We start from the raw sequence: 24,250 nt of genomic DNA, 5'->3' as shown, positions 1-24,250 counted from the left end.
TTGTCTTCAAGTGGATGCATCAGAATGGAGCAGAGCAGGGAGCTTGTGGCCCTACATACTTTTCCCATGCAGATTCAGACTTCTGGCTGGGAGCTTATTCCATAAAAACAGGGGCTTGGTGGTTAAAGGCTCTACCTCCAACTGTAGCTTTAGAAAGTACGCCAAATATGACACCATCTGTTTACTACAGTAAAAACCTAATAACTGAACATTTTAAAAAGACTATTTATGAATCAGTGACGTGCAGTCAGGAGAGGCAGGTGAGGCTGTGCCTCACCTGTCATTATGGGAAGAAAAGAGAAAAAATAAATTCAATTATTATATTTAATCAGTAATTTGTGCTTTGCAGTCATTTTCCATTTTAAATGTACCATTTTTTGGTGTTTTTCCTTTTCAAAATCGCTGAATTTCCGCATCTGCCATTCAGATACTAAGTGACGTGCGATGAGGCACCAGCCCGCTGAGCCTCACCTTGGATTGCGCAATACCTATGCAGTCAGACGGTACTGCTGTCTCTCTGTATGTCGGTTCAATCACTTGTACTATATCAGCTGAGTTTACATAATTTAGCAGCTGTATATGATGTACAGTGTTTGTTTTTATAAATAACTGTATGTGAGGGACGTGTTTCTTGTGCTGAGCGCTAAACGCCGGCGAAAAAGCCGCTGGGTGAGGCCCGACATTATCGTGCCTCATGTTAGGGGGCGCCGGTGAGCCCTGAGATTATGAAGAAAAAAAAATAATGGAACAAGTGATAGCAAGCGGCAAGTCATTTTCTTCAGAAGGAGCGGCGTATGGACTTTATTTACAAGTAAAGGTAAGACGATAATAAGGTTTGTGCTTTTTTCTATGCTGCAGTTTATATATGAAAAAAACACATGTTGAAATGATATTTTAAACAAAACACGTTAACTGTTGTCAATCAAATGGTGAATAAGTTACTCAGTATGGTTCCTATGTTTGTAAATCTGACTGATGACGTCAGTGCCTCACCAGCCATTAACCTCACCGCACGTCACTGTTATGAATCCACTTTGTAGTGCGATTCAATGCAGTCTATATTCATTACCTTTTGCAAAAAGTAGTCTATTTAAATGTACAAGTAAGCATACTTGAAGTTTACTTTTTAGATATTATCTATATTTTGTAAACTTCAAACACTAATCTGAGGAAATATTCAGTTAGTTTACTTCCTGCATAACATGTACATGGTCAAGTGCATGGGTCTGCTATAGATCATGAGTAGCAACCTTTAGACCACTTTCTTACTCACCAAAACCCAGCGACAGCCACAAAGTCCCAAAAAAATACACTTTATCTGTTTTTTTCTGGCCATTAACCAACCATTTGCATTAAATGGCTTTTAAATATTACAATAATTGAATAATAACACTGTTATATTGTTCTTTAGTTAATCATTTTAACTTCCTTTACTTTGGCAGCAGCACATTTGAGTTCCTTTCTAAATAAAGTACACCCCGTGTCAAATAGGATCCTCCCACTGAACTAAAACTGTAAGAGAGCAAAGTCAAACATGGGGTTTTCTGTCATTATGACTTTGATGAGCTGTCATCCTCTCTCGAATTTTGCTATGAATTATAAGTATGATAAAATAATTCACATTTTAAAAACCTCATGAACATAAAACAAAATGTGTGTTAAAAACAATAGTAAACCACTCTGAAACTAATTTCAATCTTTTCAGTTATCTTTAATGTGAAATATCTAAACAGAAGTAAAAATTAAACGAATTGAATCACAGCAAAATAACCAACATTACAAACCTATTTTTTAATTCAATTCATTTGTCTTTATATCCAACAAGCCACAATAGAGGGATAAAAAAGCAGCACATGGCTCCATGTTTCATGGTCTAAAGTGTACTTGCTATAGTGATACGTATACTCTTGTGTATTAAATTAAAATAACCTTCAAGTATATCACTCGTTTTTCATACTTTTGGGAAAGTTCTAGCAAAAAGCACTGGATTACAGAATTGTATATTTGGACACCCCGAAACACTGGGAAACACCCTATACACTGTAATAAAAAGTATTTAGGGAGTAAATTCAGGCGCAGCCTCAGTAAACAAATACAAATAAATGTATTATAAATTTAGGGTTCAACTCAACTCAAATCTTATGTAATTTTGCCACCACTTTTTAAAAATTAATTTTGTAAATATGCTGCAAAGCATAGTGACACAGTTTCTCTTCCTTATTAATATTATAATTATTTTTATTATTAATTCATAAGGATTTTTCTGCACACAAAGCATATTTTGAGCAGTTTCTACCACTTCCCGTTACAGGACAGTTCTGTTTGTTCTTTTGGGTGCCCTAACCTTTATTCTCACTGCACAACTTTAGAAAAAAAAAAGTTGAACTAAAAAGAGCTTCATGTCTTTTTTTAAATAATTATTATTTTTTAAAAGATGCCATTGTTACAGTCGGCGAAAACCATGCCCAGGGGCGGGGCATCACCTGGCCTTTTAAAGTCACGTGGTACGTGTCTTCGTTTGGTCACGTCATCGGGGGGCTGCGTGCTGCTAGCAGCGGGTAAGGAAAGATGGCTGCAGAGGAGAGCAGGTTGAAGCAGCGGCATCACAAAAGCAGCGTCTTCAGAGGAGGTACTTCAGCTTTTATCTTGACGGGTTTTTTTTTTTTTTTTTTCCGAGGTCACGTTTAACATTTTGGTTCTTTGTGATTGACATTGTATTGTAGTCACATTGTTTCTGGATTTTAGACGGTACCCTATAATAATAACACTCCGCCTCGCCATCGTTTTGCTGCGATGCGAAGCGGGTCAGAAGCCGAATTGGTAAAAAATGTCAATAAAAACTGGTCTAAAAAAGCAGTGGGAGGTCACGTGCCCTCACGTGGACTCATATCGTGCGTTGGGTATCGTTTTCCTTTTTAAAAAAAAATATATTTTCTATTTTTTAATGGTCTCTGACTTGTGACTCCAGCTGTCCACACATGCAGCTGAATGTTTGTTGTTAGCGGTTTAGCTAACATGGCTAACAGCCTAATCAAGGTAATTCCTCCCTAATGAAATTACATTGTGCTGTGACAATAAACACTGCTATTGAATTGTTCTCGCATATACATGTCCATTGTGTTTTAATACAAATGGGGGGGGGGGGGGTACACGTGGGTACAAAATTATGAAGGTAACGTTTTTACCAAATTATTTGCTTTTTCATGCCTCAAATGTTAGCTTGAGTGTTTTTTTTTTGTATGAAACTTTATTTAAAAGCATTTTAGCTTTTCTTAGATGTTTCTTGTTGAGTTTTTAAATTTGCCTCCTTAAACGTTCAAAACAATTTCTTTAAACCTAAATGAAGTTTTCCTGAATTAAGCGTATGCTTTGAGTTCATTATATGGATGTAGGCATGTGTCTTTTTCTAGATGTAAACTACTACTACCTAACTGCATATCTGTTTATGTGGTAGAATGTCTAGTATTACTTGTGGACTAGGAACATAGAAAATCTGCAAGTGGCCTAAATATCTTTTCCCCCTAGGAAACACGACGCAGAAGTAATGTGGATCTGAATATTTAAAACCTTTTCAAACTAGCTTTCTGAATCAGAATACCTTTATTTGGGGGGTAGTTGCTGTGTCTCAGTCTTTTTTTATTCTTGTCCGTAATGACCTTTATTGCCTCCGAGAGGGCAACAGGTCGAAGGACATTTGATGCTTCACCTCTGTTTTTGCGCCTGTCCAAAAATGTTCTGATTGATTTTAGCCATAACAATTTAGTAACCCGAGAAAATGAGCTCAACACCATAACACTGCTTTTGCCTTTAGACACACCACTATATCTGTAGTGGGACATTCAGATGGCTGCTTTTGGGTTTCGAAGGTGTCAGTTGGGCAAAACCTTTTTTCAGGAGTTTAACTCATTCATACGACTCTTCCCGTCCTCTGCCAACAAACGACTGCAGGAGGCCTGTGCACAACTTGGCATAAGATCATTAGCTAAACTCCTTGACTCTATCATCATCACTGTTATGAGCTGTTCAACTTTACACTTGCACCGGAAATTCAAACAAAATCCTATAGACTAGGCTCATTTAACCCTTGTGCTATCCTAGGCACTTTAACATTGGGAGTCGGGTCATCTAGACCCACTAGACAGAGCTCTGAACCTTTTTTCTTCAGTGATTTTTGATCTTCACTGGTGTCCATGGATTACATGAAATCTTTCCACCTTTATCCACCTTTGTCATGGTAGGGAGAACACGTCAATGGAAGGGTGGGGTCATAGGATAGCACAAGGGTTAAAGCTTCCAGTGCACAGAAAGGACAAGCTAACAAACAACAAAGTATTCAAAGTATATTTAAAGTAATCCTGATTTAAAGAATTTCTGTACTTTCTCCTTGATATTACTTATGGCCAAGACAGGTGTTAAGTAGGTCAGTTGTGTTTGTTATATGCAGCCTTTGTACGTTTCTGTGGACAAATATTTGCTAGAAGTGAATGTAACTCTATCCACCAGAGAACGTCATCAGTGTATCTAAGAGTCATTTATGATAATATAATTTGTAAGGAGGGAATAACTAAAACATCAGTACTTCTACACTTTGTACACTGTAAGAATTCATTCATTGTATCCCAAAAGTCTCACAACTCAGTTCAAATGTGTGACTCCTAATGAGTCTTAGTTGTGTGATATATTAGTACAAACTAGATTAGGGAGAGAACATTTAGGGGTATTAAAAAAAGAGGAAAACAAATCAACATGGTGCAGACGAGGAACTATGGGAAATCGAGTCTTGGAATTGTGTCTTTCGTGTTTAACCTCAACGGATTCCTTGGAAGGCAGATGAGATGATGTAGAAACTTTACTCAGTAGACGGTAATTTAGTATTTAAGGAGAGCCATTCATGTATCCTTCTGTTTAATTACATTTTTGTCAATCCTAATTCAGTTTAAAATAAAAAAAATAGATAACAATTAATATAAAGTAGCTATAAATATTGAAATTGGTTAATAGTTTTCTTTTTTACGCTGCGTTCTAGTGTTGCTTATTTTCTGTAAGTGATGCATTTGCTATGAACAGAACTGTGGATAAATGCATTTTCTGGATCATTGGTTCTTGTAAGGGCTCCAGTCCACTACAGTCTCTACATGCACTCATGCATTTTTAACATTTTTCCCAGTGATGACGTACGATCGTGTCTCTTAGTGGTACAGTTTGTTACACTGATGCGGGGTCATCCTCTTCTTCATCACTTGCTTGTATGAGGACGTCGCCTCCTGTGAGGCTGCATGCTGCTCACTCTTTCTGCCAGAAAGATCTCACTCCAAACAGCACAATTATTAAATAAAACTGACACTAGTTTGTGTTCTTGGCATTTAAAATTTCCAAATTTTTAGTAACTTTGTTTTACAGCACTTGTTAAAGTTGAGTTGGTATCATACTTAGTATCTTTCCATAAAAAGTGTTTTTCCTTCCAAAACTGTTACCCGTTTTATGACACAATAAATAAATGAACTAATATATTTCTAATATTCTATTTCTGGAAAGTAGACTTTACACGCATGACTGTAGCAGCCTACTTTTTAAATGTGCCATGTCCACTTTTTTTTGTGTGTGTGTGTGTCTGTGTGTGCTTGTTGTGCCAATATTGCTAATTGGATAAAATCTTTTAATAAAACTTAGTGACTTGTGCTCTTCTAACTGTTCATATTTCAAGGAAAAAAACAACTTTTTCCCTTTTTTCTTTGTCTTTCATAAAGTATGATGGGAATAAATCCAGATTTAGAGGAATGCTTGAAGCGTGAACATTTCCTTTCAAGGAGGGTTAAAACCGACTCAACAGTTCAACTGTGTTTACTGTAAATCTTAATGTTACTGTGTCGTCCTGCAATTTGAAGGCTTTTTCTTTTCTTTTTCCAGGCTTCTCTAACTTAAAACTGTCACGGTCAAATCCCATCTGCTTGTGGGTCTGCAACAGTAGTGCTCTAGTGTAGAAATAAGGTCTCCTGACTGGCTACAAGCAGAATTCTTTGCACTGAAAGTTGTTGAGGTTTCTTTAAAAAATGTCATCCTTTCTAGCTGTCTTTTGTGGCGTCTTCTCTCTCTGTGGTATCTTCCTTCTTCCTCATTTTCTGCGTGAAGCGACCTCACAACAGAGCGCTTTCTTTGTGTCTCTTACTCAGTTGAAGATGTTTGTATAGAGTAAGGAACCGTGTGTTGCTTCGGCTGTATATGTCCAGCAAATGAAACGTTTGTTACTGACCTACATAAAATACATGAAGTAAATCTGAACAATGCCTTTGGAGATGGTCTGTAGCTTTCCTGTTTTTCTCTGCATGCAGGCGTTCCTGTATGTCAACTACAAATGTAAGAGACACAGATGGAAGTAACAGCAGTATTGGTTAAAAACCACACATATAAACAAGAATATGTTGGTAAAAAGGTTAATAACCCGTTTCTGACAACCTCTGTCATTTTCTCTTCTTGTTGTCTCTCTACTGTTTTTGCCTTTTTATGTACGTGATGTAAACAAAAAGACGCCCAATCACAAGCTTGCTCCTACCACACACTTTGGTCACATGTCTTTGCAAAATTCAAAGTGTTTCCACACATTGGAGTGTCATGATGGCTTGATCATCATGCTGTTTTTACATTATAGTAAAATAAACCAACTGTGTCTCAATCCAAATGGTATCTTCCAATATCCATTGCAAACGATTTATTTTATTTTAAAACATTTTTTAATCGTATGGTAAATGGCGTATACTTATATAGCGCTTTCTACCCTCTTTTGAAGGCTCAAAGCGCTTTACAGTCACAGTCCCATTTACCCAGTCACACACTGATGGCGGCTCTGCTGCCGAACACTGGCGCCAACCACCCACTAGAGGCAATGTGGGGTTCAGTGTCTTGCCCACTTCGACACATGGGCGTGCAAGGCGGGACTCAAATCTGCAATATTACGATCGTGGGTCGACCGCCCTGCCGCTGCACCACGGCTGCCCATTCTATTCAATTAACAACTTGCTTCAGACGGATCAATCTGGTTGGATCGTAAGAATATAAATCCAGTCATTGATTAAGCTGATTCATAGTTATACCCCAACAACTTTCCTTTTCTCTCTTCATGGAAGAGATTCTGCCTAAAGCAGTGACCAGTCACGATAAAAACGACACAAACAATTGAGTACGTGTTTACCACAAACACATGGTGTTCTAGAAGTCTGCCGCACGCCTGAAGGCCGACGCAAAGATCCCTTTTATTTTAAAGTACACATAATTTAATTTTAAGTAAAAGGTTTTGGGTAATGTTGGCAAACTGGAACAGTAAAGATGTTATATTCTTCTGTTATAAGGGCTTACTCTCTATATTCTATTTTCCTAATGATGTTCCCAAAGGAATTGTGGTAAAATGTGTATAAAATTAAACTCTTCTTAAACAAACATTGTCATCACAAAGAAAGGAAGCGCTGACATTTAAGTTCACATTTTGTGAATTTTTAAATCCAAAATAGTTCAAAACTAATCCCCCAAACAAAATGAGCAATTTAATGAGCCACTCCAATCATATTCTGATCTATTTTGAAGGTGTAAAATGTAAAAAATGTTGTTTTCTGGTTCTTCAGAGCGGCAGTAGTTTATAAGAAATTCACATCTGAGTTGTTGGTGTTGTGTAAGCCTACCCACTCTTCCCATCCCTTTGTTTACACCTTCTCCCACTATCTTACAGCCCCCTCACACCCTCAACCTAACATTAGCGGTGCAACAAAAATGGTCAGCAATATCGTAGCTATCCAGCCGTACAGTTTGGAACCAGATGTCAGCTCAGACGAGGACAACAAAGACGTACACAAATCTATATGTCTGCAAGTGTATATGCATCAGAATGGAGCAGAACAGGAAGCTTGTGGCCCGCTGATTCTACATCACTGAACAAACCTTTTCCACACTGAATTTGTGTTTTTCTGATTCACAAGGATTCAGTCACAGATACACAATTTTTAATCTTAACTTTTTTTATACATGTCCTCCATTGTGGTACAAGAACAGGTTAAAAACACAATTTTCATTGAAGCGTGTCTTTAGCTGTAATATCTCTTCCACATTTGTGCACACGGTTACAATTATTTTCATTCATAGCCGCTCTTGGCCTGCTCCACTGTTTACCATCACTGAGATGAATGAAAATTGTTCTCTGTGAATCCCTCTCCTCCATTAGCGTTGAAAGGCGGCTGTTACTGAGGCTTTTGCTGCTTTCATTCAGTCTTTCATGGTGTTCACTTCCAGTAATGTAACCAGAATCGTCTTCAACACATGTTCTCCTCTCTGATCCAAATATAGGAATGGAATCTCTGTTTTCTCCTTAGGGCATAGGACATTTCACTATCTATTGCTTTGATTTGATTCCAGTTGCATTTTATCAGAAATTTTTGTACTTGGAGGTTAGAACGGTCGACCTCTGATCAGAAGATTGAAGGTTCCGTTCTCGCCTTTCCTGTCCATGCACACAGACACACTGGACCTCACTTTGCTCTTGGTGGTTGTAGGTTGGTGCCATTATTTGTATCGGAGAACTGGACTGAGTGTGACGTCATCATAGAAAATGGTTTTAACAAAATAAAGTTAATTTGGTCGCATTTTTTTCGCGATAGACCATTCCATGTTGGAACAAGACATTGTCAGGAAGCAGTGTTTGGTCGGTGGGTTTAAGTCCATGTTTCACTCTCACCAATCAGGAGTGAGCATAGTTGGAAGACCACACGCCTACCGAATTAAAATGGGCTACATGATGAAGTCTGTCAAATGTTTTGACCATTGGACGTGGGGGCCAGCGGGCTCCACTTACTTTTATTGAGGCATCTCTTTGGTCAGTTTATAACTTGAACTATTGAAAAGAAAAAGATTATTAAGAACACAGGAGAAAAAAAAAGAACAATGGTTATTCTGACAAATAGAGTAACAGCTGTTTATTTCTCTATAACAAGTCTATGGGATTTTGACTTCTTGGAGCCAGGAGGTACTTCCTGTTTGGAACACAAGGAGGGAGGAGTCACTCAGTCCAGTTCTCTGTCAACGGTTGGCACCAGTGTTAGTCAGCAGAGCTTCCATCCATGTGTTAATTTGTGTGCGTGTTCATGGGTGTATGGGACTGTAAACGGCTTTGGGCCTTAAAGCAAGCAAGAAAAGTGTCATATAAATATACATAATCGACAATTTGTGGCATATTTCTTGCCGACTTATAAGTCAGGATATTTTCTTTAGAGATTGAGATTTCACAAGTCTTTAAGTTAGATAAAGATAAATTTTATTACATAGATTTTTCACTCACAAGAAATTATGTTGATCCAATAAATGTTTTTCATTCGATTTTGAATCAAATCAAACTCATGAATCTAAATCAAATCGATTCATAAAATGTTTTGTTCCTGTTGTCGCAGGTGATGATGGATTCAAATTGGACAAATCTCACCTAAGACACAAAGAGGACGAGGATGATCTGCTAGATGAAGAGGAAGAAGAGGAGGAGGATGTGGGCACAGCTCGGCCGCTGCAGATTGTGGTGGCGAATGAGGAGGAGCACTCCTTCTCCCTGCAGGAGGCGGCGCTGGAGCAGCTGCTGCTGCAGAAGGAGGTGCAGGACCTCCACGTGGTCGTGGTCTCGGTGGCCGGAGCTTTCCGCAAGGGCAAGTCCTTCCTGCTGGACTTCATGCTACGCTACATGTACAAAAAGGTACTGTTCAGGTGGATAGATGTTAAGTCAGTTGATCGGGGAATAACTTTTCTATTTCTATGGGGCTTTTTTTTTCATCATCACTGATGTTTTTATTTTTTAATCTTTTGTACTATTCTTTTAACTGTTCCAAATGAAGAAAAAACTTAATAAATTTCTTTGCATCAGAAACAAAAAGTAGTATTTAGACTGTAGCAGCATAGGAGATTATACTGTTAGGGCTGTAATGAGTATCCGAATTAGGGCTGCAGCTATCGATTCTTTTTGTAATCGATTAATCTAGCACTTAATCGATCGATTAATCGAGTAATCGGATAAAACGACTTGTGTGTGTTTTTGAACGACCAAAACAAATAATGCATAACGAAAATGATGTGGCTGTAAAATGAACAATCATTTGATTTCAAAGATCCGCTCTGATGCAAATGTTACTTTTGGTGTTTTTAAGTTGGTCTTGAGAAGTGGCGGAGCTAGAACATTTTGCATGGGGGGGGGGGGGGGGGGGGGGGCACAGAAGACTGTGAAAGGGTGGCACAACACCAAAATGGAAGGCCATTAAAAATAAAAGAATCAGAAAAACATATGATCATTATCATTGTTTATATTTTGTGTAAAAATAATGCTTTTGTTATTTTTGCAATGCTTAAAGAAGCCTCGCGGTCCTCCGAAAGGCGAGCTACCGCCTGTCCCAGCCCCTGCCTCTCGGCGCCCCCTCCGCGGCCCGCGCTGGTCGGGGTTCCAGCGGCGCGCAGATGTCTTCTGTTCAGATGCTGAATAGAAGATGTGCTGTTGTGGTGTGCCAGCTCCATTTTTCCGTAGAGACACTGCACCTTGTTCTCTTCTTTATTAAGTGTGTAATGATCCCACACTTTAGACAATTTCTGCCGTTTATTTATAGATCTGTTCTCCGCCATCGCGCCAACTAAATTCAAAAGGTCCATGTGAATAAAAGGTCTGTGTGACACAATCAAATCCCTGCGCCGCGCGTATAGTGCGCGTCACAGGAATTTAACGAGGCTTCGAGGCAGAGTTTTTGCCTCGAGGAATTTTTGTAATCGAGAAACTCGAGTAACTCGAGGAATCGTTTCAGCCCTAATCCGAATATTCGTAAATTCGCAAACTGTTCTTCAAAAATTGAGTATGAATATTTGTGATGTCAAAGATCAGGATACACAATCTTTACATGATCTTCTGAACTCATTTTGTGCCTTCCGGGGCCGCTGCTGCCGCCGCCTACCCGGGCCAATCTTTACAGATATGATATAGTAAAACATACGCTTCAGACAATGTAATCATCAGGGATGCATCAATTCACTTTCCCTACAATTTGGTTCAAACCTAAAAAAAATTTTGTCACAGTTTTGTGTTGGTTATATATGTCTAAAAAAACAACAACAACAAAAACTCAAACTTTTATTCCCTAGTAACTATTACTCTGAACTTAAATGTGCTCCACGTTGGACCACATTGCAAGTCCTTCATCTAATAAAACTGAGTAGAACTTTGTTTGAAGCAGTAGTAACATTGCCAACAGGATTGTTAAGCAGGGTTTTATTTGTGAGATGTTAGACTGTTCACTAATCTTCTTTTCAATCAAAAAACAAATTTTATTTCTTCTTTTAATGGGACGATTTTGGTTTTAATATAGATGTTTGTATGAAAATGACCTAACTTGAGTCAGATCATTTAGAAAAGGGAGTCAGTCCTCGTTCACTCTAGTACAGTGATTTAAATTTACCACAAAAATAAACAGACTTACAGTCTGCATTTTCACCTCTGTGGGGAGATTTAATATCTGTCATAATTGTTTTTTTTTGTATTATTAATTTGATCATTTTTCTTTTTTAATTGACATTAAAATGTAGAAAAACAGAAGCCTTGTCTCGAGCCTTTTTGTATCCGATGTCTTTAAATTTCAGGTTGAGGTAAGATAGAGAAGCTGAAAAACCTGGTTTTAAATCAATCTAATACAAATTATCTACTCACTGCAGCTATTATATTTTATATATTGTTTTTTATTGTTGACATTTTAGAGTTCTCACTACTTATTCTTTTGTCAAACCTAAGCTAACGTGAATTTGTGAGGAACTGTTATGAGGTGTTATGTTGTTGTTAGGCTTTCCTTTTTATTAAAGCAAAACAAAAAAAACAGTCCTCTGTTTTCTTCACCATTAGTGTTTCATTTGTGATTTAAAAAACGACAAAGTTCTGCTTTAGGTTTGTTCATTTCCGCTTAATGAACTGGATCCCTGCTCCGTTTAGCTGCATGTCAGATCATGTTATCAGTGGGAGGGAGAGTTGTGTGTGGAACAGCCTTTAACCATGTTAATGTCCAACGAGCACCGAGGAACAATCTGGAGGGTTTGGTGAGGCTTTAAAGAGGATTTTAGTCTGGCACAATGCTGGCTGTGTGGCTGGGCCTCTGAAGCTCTCTGCTGCTTATCCCACACATAAAAGCTATCTTTGTGTGTTGAAAAGGCCTGATCTGACCATGCCAGGTCATGCTAAGGTTGCTGTTAGCTCTACCTCCACAGATCTGATCCAAAAAAAACAGCAACATTACAGTCATTTCTCTTATCTTAACTAACAACATAAATGGATTTTATTACATTTGAGCGATTTTCTTCAAAGATTCATCTCTGCTGTTGTCTCTCCGTGTTGCTCATTGTAACAGAAAGGAGACCAGCTGTCATGTTCATGTGGTCCTCTCACCCGCCTTTATTTTTGGCAAAGAAGTGTCACGTCTTAGGTTTTCAACTGTGTGGTCACACATTCATTCTAGTTATTTTCAGCCTAGTCTCAAATCAAGAATAGCAGAAAATACAAGGCAGCATTTGGTACATTGAATCTGTTTTTTTAAACTGGCTTCAAACTGGCTCTGACATAACTAGACTTAATTTATGACTGAAGTAGCTGTAAATGTGTTTTATTCTTTATTGAAGTCACTAAAACTTGACACCTTAAGGATGATGATGTTGAGGGGGGTTTGACAAGGAAAATGTCCACGATGAGGGCTAAGCTCCGGCTTCTCAGTCCAAACTTCTGCCTCGCTGCACAGTATTTCTTTCCTTCGTCTGCAGGTTTCCCAGGCCAAACAAAGGATAAATCAAATACTCTAGCAGTGACAAACTTCCAATTGCACACAAATGACGCCGTCAACAACTTATGTGACCACGGCGGGCTCACCCCCCCTCCCTCCTCATCCGTTCGTTTTACGTCACCAGTGAGCACCTTTCACAGTGACACGCCCACAGGTGATGACGCCGCGCTTCACCTGTGCCACCTCCATTATGGCTCCGTCAGTCCAGATCATTTCTGGCTTTTTACGTTTGCGTTCTTGTTTTTGGAGTTTCTGACTTCCAAAAGTTCGGGGTTTGTGCGATCAGGGGTTTCTCAGTCTAACTTTATGGTCTCCGACCTTTTTCAGGCCACAGGTCGGTTTAATGTCGGACAATATTTTCAGGTCCCGGTGGATGTCTGATTTTTATTCATTTGTTTATTTGTAGCCTCCAGTTTCCCTTAACTTTTATCTCCAATTCGTCTTCTGTAAAATATCTGCAGCTGGTTTAAACTTTATTTGTACACTAGATTTTGGCGTAGAAACCCTTAAAACATGAAAGTTTTCCCTTAACCCCAAAATGGAAGCTTAGAAAAAGGGTCAGGGTTTTAAGGTGCAATGATCACAAAAAAAAAAAAAAAAACAGTCCACAAGCCTGATATTTTTTAAATATAATATTAAATTTGTGAACATCTTTATTGGCAGCATTCGTGTAACAGCCGGCTGCTCCATTGTTATTATTATTATGGTCTGTGGGAACGACAGTCACGATAAATCCATATTTGGATTGGTGGGGGGTTTTCATTTGGTGGTCAATGCAGCCGCTTAAAGAAAGTCGTGGATGCATTTTTGATACAAGCGACTGAGAATGAGTTGGGTGTTGCGGATGGAATCCAATCGTTTTCCTAAATAAAACTTGAATCTGAATCCAATTGTTTAAAAAAAAACATTTTTTTCTTTGCCCTCTGCGGACCGGTACCAAGTGTCCCTCAGACCAGTACCCGTCCGCAGCCTGGGAGTTGATGACCACTGGCCTCAAAATGACGGCAGATCTCATCCAGATGTTTGTCATGTTGCCTGGATCACGCATGAAGCTCAAGTTTGTTCAAACTGCTGCAACCATGAGTCCAATCCAGTGCATTGACTTTTACCTCTTTTGATGAAATGTATATATTTTTTTTTAGTTGACAAATCTGTTTCCTCCATATTCTAGTCGGAGGACTGGTGGATCGGTGGGGAGAATGACCCTCTGACTGGGTTTACCTGGCGGGGCGGCTGTGAGCGGGAGACCACGGGCATCCTGGCCTGGAGCGAGGTGTTCGTGGTGGAGAAACCAGACGGTCAAAAGGTTAGAGCTCCAGCCAATGTTCAGAGTATCTCTTGACGTTATTTTGAGTTTGAAGGTTAAAGTTCTGCTTTTTAAATAATTGGAAAAAACAATGTTGTAGGTTGCAGTTCTACTGATTGACACACAGGGGGCGTTTGACAGCCAATCCACCATTAAAGACTGCGCCACACTGTTTGCCCTGAGCACCATGACCAGCTCTGTTCAGGTAAGACGTTACAGAGAAGAACAAGGGTTGATGCCTCCTTCACTTATTTTGAAGCTGATGTTTCTTCATCTCATCTCTCGAAATGATAAAATCTCTTTAGGAACAGGAAAAACAAACCTACAAATAATACACTTTTTGTTCTTTCTTGTAGTTTCTACAGAAAAATAAAACGCATTATTGAGTGTTTTAGGTGTACCGGTAATAAGCAGGTTGACGGGTTGATTGGTTTGTTTTTTCTTCCCAGGTGTACAACCTCTCCCAGAATGTGCAGGAAGATGATCTGCAGCATCTTCAGGTCAGTTGATGTTTTGACCCACATTTAATTAAAAAGTAGAATAACGAGACAAGTCTAAGGTTTATTGCTCATTAAAGGCTAAATGAGTTTCTGAGTTTAGCTCTTTTCACACTAGACCTGCTTTACAAAGGTTTCAGCTCAAATGAAAAATAGATGCTGACAATAAAATTGCATTTGTTTATTTCAAGCAATATAACAAAAAATGAAATAAAAAGATTTATTGGACCTGTTACAGATGTTAATTCATGAATTAATTGGAAAATAAATGAAGTGGATGCTGTCTTCTATACCTCATAATTACTCTTAATCATAGACGTATTTGGACTTGCAGAACAGTATATGAAACATTTGAATCCATTCTTTATAATGATTATCAAAATAGGTTAATTTATTGTTTGAAAGAGAGTGGGACCTAATTAATTTGAACAAAGACGGCAGAAAAGACTGTTGAGTTTTGTCTTAAATGCAGCTTTATCCTTTCTGGTTCAGACTCGGTTCTACCAGCTAATAGCTTCCAGCAGATCCAAAGAGTTCTGTTGGGTTTGTGAACCACATATAGATCAGAAAATGAGTTCTACACCGTTTAGGGAATTTGTGTGCACAGCTTCTCCACTAAACATTACAAAAACATGACAAACGTTGTAGCCTTTTTAAAGCAATCGTCTGCTGGGAGTTTCTCCAAAACAGATGTGTGGTTTGGCTCCCAAACTGAACCCAACAGGCAAAAGTAGAAGAAAAAAAGATGCAATTGAGAAAATGGAACTTGTATTTTCTGTCCTAATAATTTACAGCATATTCAAAATTAAATAAAAGAAACTGAAAGGAATCAACACTCCAATAATAGGAGAGGACACTCACACTACAGGCAGATTACAAGAAAACAGTCAAATCTGCTTTCCATCTGGATCGGTTTATTTAGTTTATTTAATTGTTTATTTCATTCATAATTTTAAGTTTTGTTTAGAAAAGAAAAAGTTAAAGCCTACATCTTTTAAAAATAAATGTGTTTGTTTGGCTCAAACAAATGAAGCAATAACAGAAAAAAGCTGTATGGGATTTGAAATGCATTTTAATTTTGTTCTCAGTAACGTTTATCAGTAGAATTTTTTTTTTCTTTTCTTTTTTTTTTAACTAAGTCAGTATTTGGAATCGTGCATCAACTGTAACGATTAAAAAATGTGATTTGTTTGCTGCCCTTCAGCTCTTCACTGAATATGGAAGGCTTGCCATGGAGGAAGTCTACGAGAAACCCTTCCAGGTCTGCAGAACTCTCTGTTACCTTCAAACTGGGACATGGAAAGGCCAGTTTGACTAACTAAAGAGAGCTGCTCAGTGAATTTCTTTATTTTCACTTTAAAGAAATCTAAAACCGTTTTTTTTTAAACAGATGAAGCTAGAGAGGACAATAAAATGTCCGTGTCATTATTTTCTCCTTTCAGACTCTGATGTTTCTGATCCGAGACTGGTGTTACCCCTACGAGCACCAGTACGGTTTGGAGGGAGGCCAAAGTTTCCTAGAGAAGCGGCTGCAGGTGAGTTTTACCCCAGAAGGTTTTCTGGAAGACACTTCCCAGATTCCACTCATTTTTTCCACAAGACTTAGGAACTAACAGCCCTCCAAACTAATCCACATGGAAATAAAATGTCTGCACACCAAACATTAACGAGGTTTTCTTGCGTTGAAATGATCAGGTGAAACAGAATCAACACGAGGAACTGCAAAATGTCCGCAAACACATTCACTCCTGCTTCTCCAACATCAGCTGCTTCTTGCTCCCACATCCAGGCCTCAAGGTGGCCACCAACCCTCACTTTGACGGCCGGCTCAGAGGTAAAACCTTAATGAAAGCTCAGCAGCTAGGGAGACTTTTAAATGCAGCTTGCTATTAAAATATAATTCACGTTTCTGAAGCCTTTTGGGGCATTTTCCCTGAATGTTAGTTTAAAAACTAGCAGAAGTTGAAAGATGCTGCTTCTTCTGATGCACTGACTGCCTCACAGATATTGATGATGAATTTAAGAGGGCGCTGCAGGATCTCATCCCGACGCTCCTTTCTCCTGAAAACCTGGTGGAAAAGGAAATTGGAGGAGTCAAAATCACATGCAGAGACTTGCTGCACTACTTCAAGGTGAATTATAGTTTACTCTCTAGGAAGAAGTACTTTATACTGTTAACCTGCTAAATATTGGATCTAAAATCCAATATTTTGATGAAGAAAAAGTAATTTGTGTGCAAAAATAGAAAAAATCCAGAGTGGGAAAAAATAATTTGAAGTTTTGTTTTTCTAGGGGTATCTGCATTGAAATGTTTAGTTTCTAAGGTAGTAGATGTGTCACATTTAGGAGCCATTAACAGTTTATAATTACAATTGAAAGTTTTTCTCAGCTGTTTTATCTTTTTTTTCTTTTTTTTGGAACGAAAAAAAAAGATTTTAAATTAAATAATTCTCTTGTTTTTAAGCAAAGCCTGTCTGCCCACTGATTTTCTTATTTTAATAAGTCAAAATAAAGCTCACACAGCCCTCTGCAGCACACGATCAAGTGTTTTGTTTGTTTTGTAGGCTTTCCTCTAAGCTTCTTATCTATCTTGTTTTTGGTTTAAAAAAAAAAAGTGTCCCATCAATGGTTGTTTGTTCATCTCCAGGCCTACATGAAGATCTACCAGGGAGAGGAACTTCCTCACCCTAAGTCAATGCTGCAGGTCAGTTCATACAACCTTACTGTTGGTGCGACAAGTTCAGAACCAGACCATGAAAATCCCTTTTAGTAAATCTGATGTGATTGTTTTTGCGCAAATCAACGTCTGTAAATATTCACAAAAGACTATTTATACTTCGTTGTTGAGTAAAATATTGGGCTGAATAGATTCTGTTTTGAAACATAAGCAGTATCTGTAGGGTTAAAGTGTTTAATTTGCTTTTAGATGGTATTATAATTTTTTTTCTATAATTCCATTTAAGAGTAATGAGCCTCATTTCCACGGAGCGTGATGATCGGGTCCAGTCCGGTCCTGTATTTTGAGTGTTTCCATTATGAAATACACCAATTTAGCCAGATTAAACCCTATTATTTATTGGCTCCTGTTGTAGGTACATAGAAAAATGGAACGGACCGGTTAGGGCGGAGCTTCTGTCGTCACACGTGGAAATCGGCGGAAGGTCGTCACGACAGTAGAAAGCGCCAAACCAGCTACAACATTTCCAAACATTCACTAGTCGTTTTTGAGTAAAAGATGAGGAAAAAGACGTATTTGACGTTGTTCGCTTTGGCTGTAGCCGACGAAATGCCTGAATATGAAAAATGGACTGAGTGACCCCCCCCCCCCCCCCCCCCCCCCCCGACGTTCCAAACAGGAAGTACCCAGTGTCTTCAAGAAGACAAAATCCCATAGACTTCTGTATAGAAACAAACAGCTTTCATTCTATTGGTCAGAATAACCATTCTTGCTCCAATACCGTCTTCTAACGTGTTCTTGATAATACTCGTGTTTTTTTCATATTTTTTTCTGTAGTTCAAGTCATTCAAGTTGTAAACTGACCAATCAGGTCAGTTTACAATGTAAGTAGGCGGAGCCTCTGGCCCGGGTGTCCATTGTTCAAAGCGTTTGACAGATTTTGTGTAGCCCAGTTTCAAGTTGTAGTGATGTCGTCTTCCAGTAAGCTCATTTGGTTGGAGCCAGAGGTGAACCATTTTCTATGTATGGGTGACATCAGACACTCAGTCCAGTTCTCACGTACAGTCAATGGTTCTCAATGCCCTTCAGAAAAACAATGGCGTCATAAATCTGAGTACAAATTGAGGATTCATTGTGGTTTACGTTGTTACTTTCATATATTTTTTTAATTTTACTCAATTTGGGATTTTCTGTTTCTGTCTTTTTAAGGCAACAGCAGAAGCTAATAACCTTGCTGCTGTGGCAGGAGCCAAAGATTTATATAACAAAAGCATGGAGCAGGTAAGAGCAGCTCTATTTGACGCCCAGACTTTTCCCAAAAACATTTTTACCTCACTTCCCCCCCCCTCCTTTTCTCAGATCTGTGGTGGAGACAAACCCTACATTTCTCCAGCAGAGCTGGAGCGCCGACACACGGAGTTGCTGCAAACATCCGTGCGACATTTCCGCTCGGTCAAGAAGATGGGCGGCGAGGATTTCTGCCGGCGCTACCAGGAGCAGCTGGAGGCGGAGCTCAATGAGAGCTACACCAATTTCACCAAGCACAACGACGGCAAAAACATCTTCTTTGCCGCACGGACCCCGGCCATGCTGTTCGCCGTCATGTTCGTCATGTACGTGGTGTCGCTGGTCACCGGCTTTGTGGGCATCAGTTACGTGGCCGTGCTGTGTAATCTGGTGATGGGCGTGGCTCTGACCGCCCTCTGCATCTGGGCGTATGTCAAATACTCCGGAAAGTTTCGCGACGTTGGAAGAGTCATCGACATCGTGGCTGAAACTCTCTGGGAACAGGTGAGATGGAACGTGAAGTCCTTGATCTGCTTTATCGTTGCACTCAACGTTAAACCAACGGCATTTACAGGTAACCTGGCAGAGGATCGCCTCAGTTTAGCACCCAAACGTCCTCAGTGTTTTAGATGTAAAATTACTCGAGTAGTTCAGCTCTTTGAGCAGGTTTTGCCAGTAGCTGCTTGAAAGGGTGGATCTTTAGGCGGCGATCCAATTCTGCTCCTGAATCAGACCAACAATTTTCACAGATCAAACCACGGTTCTTACTATTTCGGTTGTTTCTAAATGTTTGTCAATATTTAAAATATGTTATTTCATCACAATCATTTAAACCTTTATTTAGAACAGGAGATCAGAATCAACAAAACATAAAAACACAAAGATTTAGAAGGAAAAATGGACGCACTGAAACGTTTTTCTGTCTACTTTCTGGTAACTTCAGCCGCAAACAAAACAGAGACATCACTGAAAATGTTCGCCACTGTTTTTCCATCCTAAAAGTTCCAGTAAAAAGATGACAAGAAGACGGTAAAAAACAATGGAACAGCTAGAAAACTCTCACATTCCTGTCATCAAAACTGACAACAGGGTTTCCAATAGAAACATGTTGTACCAACTGACTTTTTTCATCTTTAGTGGAAATACCTAAAAAAAACGTCGCCATTCTAACAGAAAAGCACAGGATTTTGTCCTTTTTTTCATTTTCATTATATTTTATTCACATTTTTGAGAATGCAACTTATTTCACTAAACTACAAAAACCACTTTACTTTGAAAATGTATTTACTTCCTATGACGATGGCACAAAAATTTAGTTTATGTACTTAAAATCCAACATTCTGCAATTTTACAGTGATAATTCCATCACCTGAAGTGTTTTTTATTTTTTTACTATATTCTATTTATAAAGAGCACAAATTGGCAATCTCTGACATCACCAACATTCATACTTGCTTTTTCTGGAACAGATGGAATATCCGAGTATTCCGATACTTGTTCCTAGCAGCTGAATAACTTTAACGTCATGTCTCTAATGGTTTCTACTTTTCATTAAATGCTTTCAGAGGACTCCTCGAAAGGTGAGCATGACTCCAAACAGACACCTTTAAACATCTTAAAGAAGTTTTGTCTTATGTTTTGTAAAACTTTATTCCGCTTTGCTCTGACGTTGAGTCTGTTTACATGCACACAAAATCAGTTAAAGTGACTGTAGAAATGTGATCATTAGGATGTCCTGATCTTTTGCTTAAGCTCCCATCTATTTATGAATGGACATAATTTTCAGTCTAGGCTTCACGGTGCTGTACTGGTTACCACTGTTGTCTCACAGTGAGAAGGCCCTGGTTCAAATCCCTTCTGTGTGTCCAGTCCAGTTTCCCCCTACCGTCCATAATCAGGGTTTATAGGTGATTCTTAATTGTTCTTAGGTGTATATGTGAGAGTGTGTGGCCCTGCAACAGACCGGAAGGATTCAGGGTGAACCCCGCCATCGCCTAGTAGTTGCTAGGATAGGCTCCAGCAACTCTGAAAGGGATTCAGTGGGTTCAGATGATGAATAGATGGCATAAATTTCTTGTCGTTCAAAAACGACAAAAAAAACCAACCCACTAACCTGTTTTTGGTGAAAATTGTTGTGGTACCTTACTCTCGTAAGGTAGAAGTTACGCACTATATAGACATATATACACAAGGTAAAGGTGGAGACATGTCTAGAAGTGTCTGCTTTTGGGATAAATAATCTCATTTTAGGATAACTCCTGTTATGGCAGTTAGGACATCTTGACTGATATTTGAGGAATTGCACATCTGAAGAAATGATCAGATATGGATGCGTGCATATAAGCTAGCTTTTAATATTTATGGTGAAAGTTCATTGTTTGCTGTGACCCTTTAACACTGACCCTTTAGCTCCCGCGTTGACTGTCTTTGGCTGCCAGAACTCTTCAACAGTTTACACAGTTAAGCTAATACCAGTGAATTCTCACACGGAGAAAAAGCAGCTTTTTGCTGATATTCAGCAATTTACAGTTGTAAATTGCTCACGATATCCGGGTAACTCAACTAATTCTATCGCAAATCCTGTATGAAAAGCTGCCTTTTTGCACATCGGAATCGGCAGTTTCACGTTGATGGCATGAACGGTTGAAAGAGTTGCAGTGTGTCAAAGAGCATAGAAGCTTCTTCCAGCTCTGTATTTTAAAATACTCTCTTGTAGCGGTTCCTGGCCTTTGTCACTGTTCACCCCCGGTTAACCTTTCTTCTTCCAGGTTTTCTCCAAACTCTTCGAGGTGGCTCGAAGTCGGATTCCGTTGGGTAGCCTGATTCCAGTACCGCGACCCCGGCTCGCCTCAAACAACAACGTCAAGAAGAAAAACTAGCGGAGCGCCGACTCGACTCCTTGTTCATTCTCTTCCCCTTCTGACCAGTTTCGGAACACTTTGCGAGACACACAGTTCTTTTTGACTGTAAATCATGGCTCCTCATCATGCAGCCGGTTGGTTTGGAGGGACCTGCTTCCAATCCGGGCGTAGCGGTTTGTCGTCTAAAAATGTATCACGAGTTCAGCTATTTACGAAAGATAAGAGATATTAGTCTGTCACTGTCATTCCAGATGTGATTATCTGCCGGACAATGTCGCATTGATTCCCGTTCATGTGAATGTACAAATGAGCGCATGACCTCTGACCCTCTCTCATGGCTCCTCCCCTTCCTCTGGAGATCACTTTCTCAATCCCTGGATGGCATCATGAGGAGCCGCAGCCAAAGTTTACAGCTTTACGTGTAGATGCTCACTTGCCAGGAGGACTGATGTGGAAAATTTCTGGACTTTTAAGGAAAGTTTGACTCGGATGAAGGGTTTTTGTTGTTGTTCACTTTTCTCGGGGTTTTAAACTGTCAAATGCCTTTTTTGCAGATGGAAGCGATGCTTGAAAAGTCCACTTTAGCTCAGTCACCAGATGCTGTGACTGTGACACCTTCGCTCCATCTGGTGTTTCAAACTTCTCTTTTCTTTTTCTTTCCTTTTTTGGTTTGCATTCCACTTAGTTTACATGTGACGGACACGAACGTAGCACTTAAATCTAACGCTTGCACAGATTTCCGTGGTCTTGTTCTGCATCCCGCCGGCTCAGAGCAAACGGTCAACTGAAGGTCCGACATCCAGCAAAACTCACAACGCCTCCGGGTTTTTAAAAATCCATTTTGTCATCTTTTTATCTAAATATTTTGATAGTTAGTTATGACTTGTCGTGTCACTAGAGAATTTTAAAGTTTAGTTTTGCATGATTTCAAACTACTGTAGGTTGATGCTGGATTTGGCAGGAATTAAACACACACATTTTTTTATTTTAATATGACGAGGAATAGGAAGAGACCAAATGAGATTTTGGGAGTTTTGACCCCGTAAAGAAGACAAAAGTGGTGGTTTAATATCTGAAAAACATTTATGTATTAATTAATGCCAGTTTCCTCTTTGAATCAGAGCTAGCTTGTTTATTTTGATTCACTTCATTGTCTACCCTCCTTCTTTCTCTCTCAACAGTGAATTTCAACACTGGTTTGTCATAAAAGCTGATGTTCCTTTAAGTTTCAACAGTCTTAAATGCAAACAGCTGGAATTAAATGTGACCTGGAGGCTGTTTATAGAGAAATGATGCACTTACAAGTAGTTTTTAGATTTTTTTTTGTCTAAAATCTGACTTTTAAAGATCTCTACCATAAAGACAGTGTTTGTTCATTTAAATATATTTAAAAAAAAATCCAGCTCACCTCAGGTGTAGATGATCTAGAGCTTTCAAAAGTAAATAATTCCCGTTTTTAAACGCACTAGATGTCTCATAAAACACAGAGAATATTTAACTGTTGTGTTCTTGCTGTGATTTCTGTTGTGGCGTCACTCATCCGATCACTAGAAGACTCCGGGTCATAGCTGTGAAGTTTACTGAATCCTTCCCTTCCCTTATGTAATCATTCCATCCACATCACCACAATGTGCTCTTTGCTTTGTACAGTTTTTTTTTTTCTTCTTACAGCCTCATCCACACTTAATGCATGGGTATGAAAACTATTCATATATAAATATACACTTTTCTAGACCTTTTTGTAGCTGGAAGACCAGTTGGTTTGCAGACCAGACTCGGTGAAGGAATGCGTTTGTGACTTTCTGCATATGTTCAATCTTTTAATTTTTTTTTCTTTTACTTTTTATTTTAAAGCATAAATATATATGTAAATTTAATCTTAAACACTGCTGTTCCACCTTCTGCTGGCAAAGAATGTTTATAATCAGTTTTGTTTCCTTCCTCCTGTTGCATTTTAAAGTTATTTTCATTAATTTATTTTCAATATAATATTAAAGAAACTCAATGAAAGAGGGAGCATTGTATGTCTTTATTTTCACATGGGCAGCTTCTATCGCGTCCTCTGGAGGGTAAAACTTACCCGTGAGAAATCTAAAAGCGGCGTTTCTGTTAGGATCCTCAATACTTTCTTCAATAAGTAGTCGAGAAGAATTAAAAAATAAATAAAAGGTGGAAATTAAGGCACTGAAAACAAATGTTAAAGCTCTTGTGAAGAAACAACCTTTGATTTTAGTATCAAACTTCACCAAACATTTATTTCTTGCAAATGTTACTCGTCACCTGGACTCCAAGGTGCCCCTGCAGGATGGCAGTTAAGCCATGGGGTGGCAGTAAAACAGTACCAGAGATTCGGTCTCAAGCTTTCAATAATACCAGGGCAGATCTAAAAAATGCATGGAAAGGATATTTAAACTTCTCTAACCCTTGTGCTATCTTAGATGACCCCACCCTTACATTGACGTCTTCTCCCTACCATGACAAAGGTGGATAAAGGTGGAAAGATTTCATGTAATCCATGGACACCAGTGAAGATCACAAACCATTGAAGAAAAAAGGTTCAAAGCACTGTCTAGTGGGTCTAGATGACCCAACTCCCAATGTTAAAGTGCCTAGGATAGCACAGGATATATCCCTTATGTGAAAATAAAAAAACAGTTGCTGAAGCCACTAAGACCTGCTCAGTCTGGCCAAAAGCACTAGAAAAACATTGCAAATGAATGAAACTTTTCAATAAATATTAGAAAGAAGAGGTTTAGTTTGGAGGACAGAAGGTGCCATCTGTTTTTGACATGCGTATATAGTTT

The 24,250-nt window shown here is 38.9% G+C and overlaps 1 protein-coding gene across 2 annotated transcripts; it reads left to right on the top strand.

The window, feature by feature from the left end:
- The first annotated feature begins 2,083 nt into the window (after positions 1–2,083).
- LOC101169833 (atlastin-2) lies at positions 2,084–23,456 on the top strand. Of its 2 annotated transcripts, XM_004065604.5 has the most exons (14): positions 2,084–2,629; positions 9,426–9,718; positions 13,990–14,124; positions 14,225–14,329; positions 14,574–14,624; positions 15,826–15,882; positions 16,064–16,156; positions 16,317–16,455; positions 16,626–16,753; positions 17,269–17,325; positions 18,508–18,579; positions 18,658–19,089; positions 20,151–20,165; positions 21,354–23,456. In XM_004065604.5, exons 1-14 carry the CDS (start codon positions 2,569–2,571, stop codon positions 21,462–21,464), a joined length of 1,749 nt encoding a protein of 582 aa, XP_004065652.1. In that variant the 5' UTR covers positions 2,084–2,568; the 3' UTR covers positions 21,465–23,456. The 2 variants fall into 2 exon arrangements, with proteins under 2 accessions (XP_004065652.1, XP_011478256.1); XM_011479954.4 differs by lacking the exon at positions 20,151–20,165.
- The last annotated feature ends 794 nt before the right edge of the window (positions 23,457–24,250 follow it).

The sequence above is a fragment of the Oryzias latipes genome, chromosome 1, assembly GCF_053564925.1.
Source record: "Oryzias latipes strain Hd-rR chromosome 1, Olatipes_Hd-rR_3.1".
In the NCBI taxonomy this organism is placed as follows: Eukaryota; Metazoa; Chordata; class Actinopteri; order Beloniformes; family Adrianichthyidae; genus Oryzias; species Oryzias latipes.
Note: the sequence above shows the minus strand (reverse complement) of the source record. Positions and strands in the feature narration are given on the sequence as shown.

What these genes read in the sequence shown, in the direction of transcription:
- LOC101169833 (XM_004065604.5), top strand. Translation starts at nt 2,569, where the DNA reads ATGGCTGCAGAGGAGAGCAGGTTGAAGCAGCGGCATCACAAAAGCAGC. An exon ending in TCTACGAGAAACCCTTCCAG is followed by an intron (nt 15,883 to 16,063) that starts GTCTGCAGAACT and finishes TTCTCCTTTCAG; the next exon opens with ACTCTGATGTTTCTGATCCG. An exon ending in ACCCTAAGTCAATGCTGCAG is followed by an intron (nt 17,326 to 18,507) that starts GTCAGTTCATAC and finishes TGTCTTTTTAAG; the next exon opens with GCAACAGCAGAAGCTAATAA.